The sequence below is a fragment of the Polyergus mexicanus genome, unplaced genomic scaffold (assembly GCF_030449975.1).
Source record: "Polyergus mexicanus isolate NDT 795.1 unplaced genomic scaffold, iyPolMexi1.0 SCAF_24, whole genome shotgun sequence".
NCBI lineage: Eukaryota > Metazoa > Arthropoda > Insecta > Hymenoptera > Formicidae > Polyergus > Polyergus mexicanus.
The window spans coordinates 3,254,422-3,266,943 of record NW_027223344.1 but is presented as its reverse complement, the minus strand read 5'-3'; the positions used below and the strand labels follow the sequence as shown (position 1 = coordinate 3,266,943).

The following is a 12,522-nucleotide window of genomic DNA, read 5'->3' as shown; positions in this document are numbered from 1 at the left end:
TTATATATAAATAAAAATTCATTAAATTTATTATATATATATATATTATAATCAATTAAAATTAATGTATATTTCCATAAACTTTTCATTTTTGCCTAAAATCCTTGAATTTTCGCTAATTTTAATTTAATTTTATTAATATTTATCATTTTTTTCTTAAATTTATATAAATTTATATTTTAATAAAGATTAATATAATAAATTATCTATTTTTATTATACATAAAAATATATATTTTTAAGTAAAATTTATTTTTAAATTAAATTCTATTTAAAATAATATTAGACTTGAATTTTATTAAAATAATAAATTTATTAATTTCACACTCCCCGTGAATCTATCGATTAAAATAAATAACACCAAATAATTTTCTCCCCCTCCCCAATAAAATTTATTATTTATTTTTAAATTAAATTCTATTTAAAATAATATTAGACTTGAATTTTTTATTAAAATAATAAATTTATTAATTTCACACTCCCCGTGAATCTCCATCGATTAAAATAAATTACACCAAATAATTTTCTTCTTACTCTACTAAAATAAAACATATTTTAAATTAATTTAATATAAAACACATAAATTTATGACATAAAATATTATTATTGTTATTATTATTATTATTGAAATAAGTAAGCTAAATAAAAAAAGCTTTTAGGTTCATACCCTAAGTATAGATTTATATCTCTTTTTTTTTTAATAATATATAAATGATGAAAAAGGATTATTTTGATAGAATAAATCATATATTTTTATTAAATATTTTCATTAAATAATAATTAAATAATATAATATTAATTTAATAAAATTAATTAATTATTAATTTATATATAATTATACTTAATAGAATTAAACTATTACAAAAAATTTCAAAATTTTTTATGCATTTTACATTAAAGTATAAAAATTAATTAATTTTTTTAATAAATTAACATAATTATTAATTTATTATTATTATTATAAATAAATATATAACATAATTTTTAATTTATAAAATTATTAACATTATAATATTTATTTTTATTTTTTTTAAATTTATTTAAGAAATTTTTTATTGTTTTAAATTTAATTAATTTTGCTTTAATTCCTTTATTTTTTTCTGATTTATTTATAATATGATTTTTTATAGAAATCAATAATTTTTTATTCATTTGTCATTTATGTATGAAATTAATTAATAAAAAAATTATTTTTTTATATTATATTATTCAAGTTATAGCATCTTTAATATTAATTTTTTCCTTAATAATTAATAATTTATTTTTTAACAATTATAACTTTATTATTTTAAATTTTATCTTATCTTTAATATTAAAATTAGGAATTCCCCCTTTTCATTTATGAATGCTTTTGATATCTCTAACTATACCATGAAATACATTATTTATCTTATTAACTATTCAAAAAATTACCCCATTTTATATATTTTCAATTATTGAAATAAATAATTTATTCATATACTTTTTAATTCTTTCATCTTCATATATCTCTACCATTAAAATAATTAATTTACTTAATTTTAAAATATTATTAACATACTCATCCATTAACCAAACTAGATGAATATTAATTATTAATATAATTATTATGATTAATTTACATATTTATTTATAGGCTAATCTTATTTATTACTTGCCTTATTTTTTCTCATTTTAAACTATCCTCTAATTTTTTTTTAAATAATTACTCCCATATTAATTTTAATTTAATATGCCTAATATTATCTCTTAATCTATCTAGAATCCCCCCATTATCTTTCTTTTTATTTAAATGATTAAGAATTTTTATTTTTATTATAAATTCAAATTTATATTTAATTTTTATATTAATACTAATTAATTCTTTTATTTTAATTTATACTTATATTAATTTAATAAATATAAATATATTTTTATTTATTTTTAAATCTAAACTTTTTAATAATATTTATTATTTTAAATTTAATTTTATTAATTTTAAAATATTACCATTATTTACATATTTTAGAATAACTATATCTTTAATAATTTTACTTATTTAAATTATTTTAAGACTTTAAGTTAATAAAAACTCTAAACTTTCAAAGTTTAATATATAAAAAATATATTTTATAATTCTTATATTTTAATTTATTATTTTTTTAAAAATTTCTTTAAATTTGCAATTTAATATTTTTATTTAAACTATAAAATAATTTATTAGTATTAGAAAATAATTTTATATTTTCATAAATAAATTTACAATTTATCACCTTAATTCAGACATAATACTCATAATTACTATTAACCCATTTGCATCATCGCTCTACTTAGGCCGCCGCGCCTGAACATCAGAGCCGAACGACAGACAACTGTCGCGTATCACCGCGCGCTGTTGGGCATATGGGTGTGAAACCGACGTTGAGAAAAATTTATGAATTTTGTCAAAAACAGTGTCTAAAACAATTAATACGCAATAGTTTACATCAAACATTTTATTTTATTTTTTTTTAACAGAAACGGAGAAACAAATATTTTTTTATAAATGAAATAAAATTATTTATAATACAACGAAAATTTAATTAAATTACTTTTCGTGATATTCTTTGAAATGATCAATACATAATGCTACCTTACAAATATGGCATTGAAAGATTGTCTCTCTTCGAATAGACTTAGATAAGCATGCAACGCATCGTTTTGACGTTTTATTACCCTTTGCCAAGGTTTGAGGTATCCGTATAGGAAAATGCCTGCCAGTATATCGCGATATAGAATCATTGATAGGTGCGTTATTTATTTTTATATTGGGCAAATATTTGTTAATAATTTCTTCAGCTAATAGCTGTTTATAAACATGAAATGACCGATCTTTTTTATGACTTTTAAAAATTACATAACTGTTTAGCAACATCATGTCGACAAAATAAAAAAATATTTTCTTATAGGCTTTTTTATTTCTTCGCATGGTGTGAAATTTACTTAGCATTTGGTCGCCTACATCAACTCCACTCATATACTGATTATAATCTTGTACTGCGGTTGGTTTTAAACATTTTTGTCCGGTATATCGGTTTATTTTTCCAGTTTCAGCAAATTCTAAGCCATGCATAGTCGTTAGTAAAACGACATCTTTCTTATCTTTCCATTTTATTGCCGCCATCTCTCTTGTAGAAAACACAATAGCTTCTCCCCTTTGCAATTGTTGTGATTTGAATTCCTGAGGCATTTCTTTCCTATTAATTCTCGCGGTTCCACATACATTCGTTTTCATACTGTATAATTCTCGATATAAGATCGGTGAACTGTACCAATTATCTATAAATAAGCAGTATCCTTTGTTCAATAACTGACTTTCTTTCAATAAATTCATTACGACGTTTCTACTAGCAGATCCAGTAACGGTTTTATCTTTTCCTACATATATTTTAAAATTATGTATGTATCTCGATTGCGAATCACACAGTTTGTAAAACTTTATGCCAAATCTCGCTCGTTTTGTTCTAATAAATTGTATATAATGCAAGCGACTTCTACATGACATTAATGACTCATCAATCGAAATGTTTTTATTTGGTACATACATGCGGATGAAAGTATTTTTTACTATTTCAGAAACTTCTCGAATTTTTACAAGTGGGTCCTTAGATTTAATAATACTAGAAAAATGTAAATTGTTGGCGATTGACGTAAATCGGGTACGGGTCATAATATTTTTAAAATATGGTGTTTCTAAGCTTTTATCGGTACTCCAATAGCTCTGAATCGTGGGCTTACAAACTAAGCTCATTAGAATGTTTACAGCAATAAATATTTTTAGTTCATCGTCTGCAAGAGGTATAAAATTTTCATCGGTTGCACCATATTTATTTGTTTCTGTAATTACTTTTGTAACTAATTCTTGGTTAAAGAATAATTCAAAGATTTCCCTTCTTGACCGATTTTGTGTATCTACGGTTGCACCAACAACACTAGAAAAACCGTGTATAGTGGGCGTATGATTCTCGGCTTTCCACACGAAACCTTCATTTGTAAAATTGCCGCACTGTTCAACTTCATCACTTGAGCTGTCATCACTTGATGAAATCCTACGGACACGTTTTCGAGTAGGTCCAATATCAGTACTTGAATCCGAATCAAGACTTTCAAAATCCATTGGGGCAACTATATTTTAGTTTAAATAATAAAATTAGATGGTTTTTTAAACTTGGACTTGTTAAACTTAAATACTCACGAAAGATTCTCAGGAATCAACAGATTATCGCGAAAAAGGAAAACTTGTTTACAATAAACTGATGTACGTATAGAATAAACCTATAAAATGCTATCACAAGCGATTAATATGGTCTGCCACATCTAAAGAGTACTTAGCAACTGACAATAAGAAACAGTCGCGGGTTCGCGGATTATTCCGCGCTTGGTGATAGTAGACAGTCGCAAGTATGCGGAATATTCCGCGCTTGGTGATAGTAGACAGTCGCGGTTCGCGGAATATTCCGCGCTTGGTGATAGTAGACAGTCGCGGCTCGCGGAATATTCCGCGCATTGATGCAAATGGGTTAAATAATTATTAAATTACTATTAAATTATGAATAAATGATTATACTCTACAAACCATAAAGATATCGGAATTTTATACTTCTTATTTTCAATCTGAGCAGGAATAATTGGATCATCAATAAGAATAATTATTCGATTAGAATTAGGATGTTCAAATTCATTAATTAATAATGATCAAGTTTATAATTCAATAGTTACTAATCATGCTTTCATTATAATTTTTTTTATAGTAATACCATTTATAATTGGTGGATTTGGAAATTTCTTAGTTCCTCTAATACTAGGAGCTCCAGATATAGCCTATCCTCGTATAAATAATATAAGATTTTGATTATTACCTCCATCTTTAACTCTTTTAATTTTAAGAAATTTTATTAATGAAGGTACAGGAACAGGATGAACAATTTACCCCCCCCCCCCCCGCCCCCCTAGCATCCAATATTTTTCATAATGGTCCTTCTGTAGATTTAACTATCTTCTTACATATTGCTGGTATATCTTCAATTCTAGGAGCTATTAATTTTATCTCAACAATTTTAAATATACATCACAAAAATTTTTCTATTGATAAAATTCCTTTATTAGCATGATCAATTCTAATTACCGCAATCTTACTTCTCCTATCTTTACCCGTCCTAGCTGGAGCAATTACTATATTATTAACTGATCGAAACATTAATACTTCATTTTTTGACCCTTCAGGAGGTGGAGATCCTATCCTTTATCAACACTTATTTTGATTTTTTGGCCATCCTGAAGTTTATATTTTAATTTTTCCTGGATTTGGACTAATCTCTCATATTATTATAAATGAAAGAGGAAAAAAAGAAACCTTTGGCACACTAGGAATAATCTACGCCCTTATAGCTATTGGATTCTTAGGATTTGTTGTCTGAGCCCATCATATATTTACAATTGGATTAGATGTTGATACACGAGCTTATTTTACCTCAGCAACCATAATTATTGCTATCCCGACTGGCATTAAAATTTTTAGATGAATTATAACCTTACACGGAACAAAAATAAATAATAATCCATCACTTTGATGAGCTATTGAATTTATTTTTTTATTTACTATGGGTGGATTAACCGGAGTAATACTTTCCAACTCATCAATTGATATTATTCTTCATGACACATATTATGTAGTAGCACATTTTCATTATGTTCTCTCAACAGCAGCAGTATTCGCAATCATAGCAAGTTTTATTCACTGATTTCCTCTAATAACTGGATTATCCTTAAATAATTTCATACTAAATATTCAATTTATTTCTATATTTATTGGTGTAAACATAACTTTCTTCCCTCAACATTTTCTAGGATTAAGAGGAATACCTCGACGTTACTCAGAATATCCAGATAATTATCTTTCTTGAAATATTTTATCGTCAATTGGATCCTTTATCTCTATTATTAGATTAATTTTTCTAACATTTATTATTTGAGAATCATTATCATCCAAACGAATAATTATAAATTTATTCTTTTAAATTCTTCATTAGAATGATTAAATTCATACCCACCAATCAATCATAGATATACTGAAATTCCATCAATTTAATTAAATTTATAAAATTTTTAATATGGCAGATTAAGTGCAATGGATTTAAATTCCATAAATAAAGTTTTATTCTTTTATTAAAAATCAATACATGACTTTTAATTTTACAAAATTCAAATTCTCCTACATATGATATAATAATTTTATTCCATGATTTTACCATAATAATTTTAATCTTTATTACTCTATTAATTCTTATTATTCTATTAATTTTAATATTCAATAAATTTATCAATCGATTCTTACTTCAAGGAAATATAATCGAATTAATCTGAACTATCGCTCCAATATTAATTTTAATTTTTATTGCTATACCATCAATTAAAATTTTATACTTAACAGATGAAATATATTCAAGTAAAATTACCATTAAAGCAATTGGTCATCAATGATACTGAAGATATGAATATTCTGATTTTTTAGATATTAGATTTGATTCATTTATAATTCCAACTAATGAACTTAAACATAATGAATTTAATTTATTAGAAGTAGATAATGAAGTAGATGTATTCTTCCTTTTAATTACCCTATTTGCTTATTAACAACCTCTATAGACGTAATTCACTCATGAACTATTCCATCATTAGGAATCAAAATAGACTCAACTCCCGGACGTTTAAATCAATCTCTTTTAATCATAAATCGACCAGGATTATTTTTTGGTCAATGCTCTGAAATTTGTGGCATAAATCATAGATTTATGCCAATTGTAATTGAATCAACTAATTTTAATTATTTCAAAAATTGACTAAAATCATTTTATTAATTTATAATAATTTATAAAATTTATTATTAAAAAATTATTTATATAACATACATTAAATGACTGAATTTGTAAGTTTTGATTTTTTAAATCAACTATAATAGATTAACATCTATTTTTAATGAAAGAATTAGTTTAATTTTCAATAACATTAAATTGTCAATTTAAAAATATTTTATATATAAAATATTCTTTTATTCCTCATATAATACCAATAATATGAACATTAATTTTAATTTTATCTTTAAGTATTTTATTTATTACTTTAATAATAATTTATTTTATACACATTGTCCCTATAAATTTTAATTCATTAAATATAAATACAAAACAAATTAAATGAACTTGAAAATGATAATAAATTTATTTTCTATTTTTGACCCTTCTACCAGAATATCATTATCTTTAAATTGATTAAGAATATTAATTATTTTTTTAATTCTTCCTTTCCAATTTTGATTAATTCCATCACGGTATATTATAATATGAAATTTATTATTAATTTTTTAATTTAAAGAATTTAAAATTTTAATTAATTCATATTCAAATTTAATTATTTTATTAAGATTATTTTCACTAACTATTATTTCTAATTTAATGGGATTATTCCCTTATATTTTTACAATTTCTAGTCAATTTAATTTCTGTTTATCAGTATCCTTAACCTTATGAATTTCTATAATTATATATAGAATATATAATTATTTAAATCTATTATTAGCTCACCTAACCCCCCCCCCCCCCCCCCACGGAACCCCATTTACATTAATACCTTTTATAGTTATTATTGAATCAATTAGTTTAATAATTCGCCCTCTTACCTTAGCTATTCGCCTAACTGCTAACATAATTGCAGATCATTTATTATTATTCCTTTTAGGATCTTCTGGGGAAATTATCAACAATAAATTAATTTTGTTAATTATTGGATTAAAATTTTTTTTAATATTAATTATTTAAATTTTATATGTAATAATAAAAGTTAGTAGAAAGTTTGGTATTTCTTTAATATGTTTTCAAAACATAGACTTTAATTTCAAGATCATTAACTAATTAATTAGTTATTTAATTTATTTAATTAAGATTATATATGATGTTATATTATATTATATTATACATTTTATTATATATTATATTATTTTACAAAAAATTAGTTTATTTCAAATTTTTATAAGTATATATAATGATAAAAAATATATAAAATATATTACTGATATAATTTGACTAATTATGATAAATGGGAATTCAATGATTTGAGCATCTGCTCAAGTTAAAATAATAAATGTGTTGATAAATATTCAATATATAAATTGGTTAAGAGGATAATATATAAGTGAATTAAATTTATCGTGGATTAATGGTAAAAAATATAGGATAGTAATTGAGGATACTAAAGCAATTACTCCACCTAATTTATTTGGAATAGATCGTAGGATTGCATATGCAAATAGAAAGTACCGTTCTGGTTGAATATGAATAGGGGTAACTATTGGATTTGCAGGGGTAAAATTATCTGAGTCACTAAATATATAAGGATATTCTATATTTAATATTCAAAATAAAAGTAAAAAAATTATAAATGTTAAAGAGTCTTTTATAGTAAAGTAATTGTGGAATGGAATTTTGTATAAGTTTCTATTAATTCCTAAGGGATTTGATGATCCAGTTTTGTGGAGGTAAAATAAGTGTAATATTACTATTATGGAGATAATAAATGGTAAAATAAAATGAATGGAGTAAAATCGGTTAAGAGTAGCATTATTAATTGAAAATCCTCCCCAAATTCATTGGACTGTTGAATTGCCGATATAAGGAATTGTGGATACTAAATTAGTAATTACTGTAGCTCCTCAGAATGATATTTGTCCTCATGGCAGAACGTATCCTAAAAAAGCGGTAACTATAGATATGAGATAAATTGTTACGCCAATTAGTCAAGTATTGGTTAATTTATATGAAGTATAGTAAAGATTTCGTCTAATATGTGTTGTAACCGTATATTTCTCTTTTAAATGATTTAATTAATAATTATTGATTCGGCGGGCGGTTCTCCGATGCCCACGGTACACCTTCGGCGCGTATTTCGAATATCGATCTCGCGATCCACCAAAGTTCCCGTAATCACAAATAAGCTAAGTTGGGCGCCAGGTACGGCAGGCCGCACCATTCACGAAAAACGCAACACCAAAAAATAATCGCGCGATCGATAATTAACGCGACGGCAAAATTCCGCGGCTATTCAGTATACCCGAAATGGTAGAGGGGGGGGGGGTTCGGGGAAGACGGGAGAAATCTTGAGAGTCGAGAACACGGGAGCCAAAATGAGCATTCGGTCGATTAAAACAAAGATAACAATAATATATTTAAAACGAAAGAAACAAGAGTATAGAGCAGTTCCTATAAATAATAGCCTTGGATGACAGTAATTATTTTACAGGCGGATAATATATATATCCTATCCGCGGAGATCGGCACGACCGTGCGCAACAGTATCAAATTACCGGGCGTCTTACGCGCTTTAACTCGACTTTTCGGCCGCGAGGATTTCCGCCGTACGAGACTTAATTAGGCCGCGACAGCTAAAGAAATCTCTCGAATACGCCGGTAACTACTTTACGCACGCTCGTGAATCCGCTTCGATATAATAGAAAATACTAGGTTGCACGACTCAAATCGGTCCGTTGGTCCGGCTCGCGGTAAGCCGATATACGTCCCAATAACAATGACGGTGACTTTGCCGTTGAAATATCGAATATCTAACTCGCATGACTCGCGGAAACTAATAGCGGGCTCACAGACACCCGATAGATTTATTGTACGAAGTTTTAGGATTTCGCTTTCTCCTGACTCTAATTTCTTACAATATTCACAGAACACGCGCTAGCAATACACCGAAACAATACGGAAACTATCGATAACGATTGTGATGTACGAGTCGCGCGGTGCAATACTTTGCGCGAGTCGGAATATCGATCGCGTGAACGCAAAAATCTCGATAATTTACAACATATTATACAGACTAACGCGAAAATAACACTAATGACTGTCGGCGGCGGCGAAGTGAATAGAGAGAGCTTATTTTATCCAATTCGGATGAGCGACATGTGCCCGTCGGCCGTGCGACTTAATCTACCAAAAATATTCACCAAATTAATCCCCCAAAACGCGTGGCTCGACAACTATTTAGGGCGCGACTCATCCGAATTAATTACCTACAGTTATGCGGCAACAAAATCGGGTCGACGACGCTCGTCCCACCGGCCGGAAGTTCTCGGTGTTTCTCTTAAGCGGTTCGGTATTTCGCTCGCTCCTGGAAAAGCCTGCGTCTTCTCTAAAGGGTCGCCGAACAGTGCCGAGCGAGAGTTCTGCAGGAGACACGTCGGCGCGATAAATCGCTATCGCGCCACTTGTGGCGCTTTCGCGTTACGCAGGGCCGTCCTGCGGTCCTCGCGATCCTTGTTGTCATCACGGTCGTGTTGGTGGATCCTCGCCCCGAAATTTCCTAAATCGGTTGTTGTTTGACTGGCAGATGCGGAATTTCGACAGCGTCCGAGCGGTTCTCCTTTCTATTTCGAAAAATAGGTCCATGGTGAAGAATCCTCCTGCCGCTCCGTCCTTGGGACTCCCTCGCTTCGCGCGGGTGGAGTGGCCGCCCCTTCGTCCGGTTCCTTCCGGTCCTTCGCTTCTGTCCCTGTCATAGTAATATTAAATTATCGGTAGCGAGGTATATTGGCCACCATGAATGTACTTAATATTGAAAGACTACGACCTGTGTCCTGGACTCCCGCTATTGGCCGTCGCTCTTCTCTCTTCCTCTCCTTCCGCCGGATGGGATCCCGCCGCTCGACCTCGTGCCGACAACTAATTCGCGGGCTCATCTCGAGCTTACATTTTTGATTTTTCCAACCGAAAGTCAGATCGCGCTGATCTGACCATCGGGCCGCTCTCTCCCTAAATTAGGAAGACGCAGGCCCCCCAAAAAACCGCCCCCGATCGGGCCATACGGCCCTTGTGACGGACGTCCCAAAAACGTCACGTCACAGTGTATATATACAAATAAAAAATAATGAGGCTCCATTAATATGAATATTATGAATTAATCATCCTAATTTAACATTTTGAATAATATAAATAATTCTAAAAAAGGCTGTATTTGTGTTTGGGCAATAATGTATAGATAATATAAATCCACTTATAATTTGAATTAATAAAAATATTCCTAATAAGGATCCAAAGTTTCATCAATAAGAAATATTTACTGGAGAGGGGAGATTTATTAAAGATATTTTTAGAAAATTTATTAAATTTTTGTTCATATATTAATTGATAAATAATTAATTAATTTTACGCATAGAAATTGATTTTAATGAGCAAATTTTAATAATAGAAAATAGAGTAATTAGTAAGTAAAATATTGAACTGATAGTTAAATTATTTAATGGATATTCATATAAATACAAAATATTTTGAAAGTTTATTTCATTAAATTTTATTATATAATTAGATTCTAAAAAATTATATTTTTTAATTAATGAATAAATAAAATTTAATTTATAATTTAATAATCAAAAAATTATAGAATTAATTACATAGTATATTATAATAAATTTATTAAGTTTGAAATTAGTTTGTTCATTTGAGATTAGACTTGAAAAATATATAAAAATAATTATTAATCCTCTGATTATAATTAAGAATAATATAATTGGGTATAAATAATTAGATTTTCATAAGGATATATGTATGCAAATAATTAATCTGTAAATTAAGATAATAATAATAATAATAATGGGGTGAATAATTATAATATTTATAGATAAAATTAATAAGATACTAAATATTATAACTATAATAAAAAAGTTAATGATATATAATTCTTTATTCATAATAAGTTTATAATCTAATTTATTTTTCAGAAAGTAGTTTAAGAAAAATATTAATTTTGGAGATTGATGGTATAATTTTAAATTATTTTTTTGAATATTTTTGGTAACTAATAATTTGGTTTAAATATTTTTAATTTACAAAATTAATGTTTTTAATAAACTATATAAGTATTATTTGTTAATAAAATATTTTAATAGTTTATTTTATTGATTTTATTTATTAATAATGTATTTAATTAATTATTAAATTAATATTGATATTTTAATTTATAGATATATGTATATAATTATTTTATTTATATTAATTTTTATATATAAATTTATATTGGTGGTTTTAATAGTGGTAGAATTAATAATTTTGAATTTATCGTTAATAATAATTATAATTTTTAGATTGTTAAATTTAGAAGTTTTTATAATTTATTATTTGGTTTTTAGAGTTTGTGAGGGTGTTTTAGGGTTAACTTTATTGGTTTTAATTGTTCGATTTCATGGGAATGAATTATATTGTATATTTAATATAAAAAAATTTTAAATTTTATTATATATATGATAAAATTTTTATTTACAATAATATTTATATTTATAATGATTATAAAAAATATAAAAATTATATTTTATTATAATATTTGTTTTATTATAAGATTTTTTTTTTATTTAATTATATGTATAAGGATATAATTTGGATTAAGAGGATGCCGGATTACCGACAGAATGCGAATATTAGTAGGATTGCAAAATCTTTTTGTTGATTATAGATATCAACAAATCCTTTTCCACAATTAA

The 12,522-nt window shown here is 26.5% G+C and overlaps 1 protein-coding gene and 1 pseudogene across 1 annotated transcript; one reads left to right on the top strand and one right to left on the bottom strand.

Annotated features, from left to right (window-relative positions):
• Positions 1-529: 529 nt before the first annotated feature.
• On the bottom strand, positions 530-4,113 carry LOC138942946 (piggyBac transposable element-derived protein 4-like). Its single transcript, XM_070313444.1, has 3 exons — positions 3,660-4,113; positions 2,940-3,275; positions 530-537 (listed from the first exon to the last, which is right to left on the bottom strand). The coding sequence occupies exons 1-3, from the start codon at positions 4,111-4,113 to the stop codon at positions 530-532; spliced, it is 798 nt and encodes a 265-aa protein (XP_070169545.1).
• A 462-nt stretch (positions 4,114-4,575) lies between these two features.
• LOC138942945 (cytochrome c oxidase subunit 1-like) lies at positions 4,576-5,257 on the top strand (annotated as a pseudogene).
• The last annotated feature ends 7,265 nt before the right edge of the window (positions 5,258-12,522 follow it).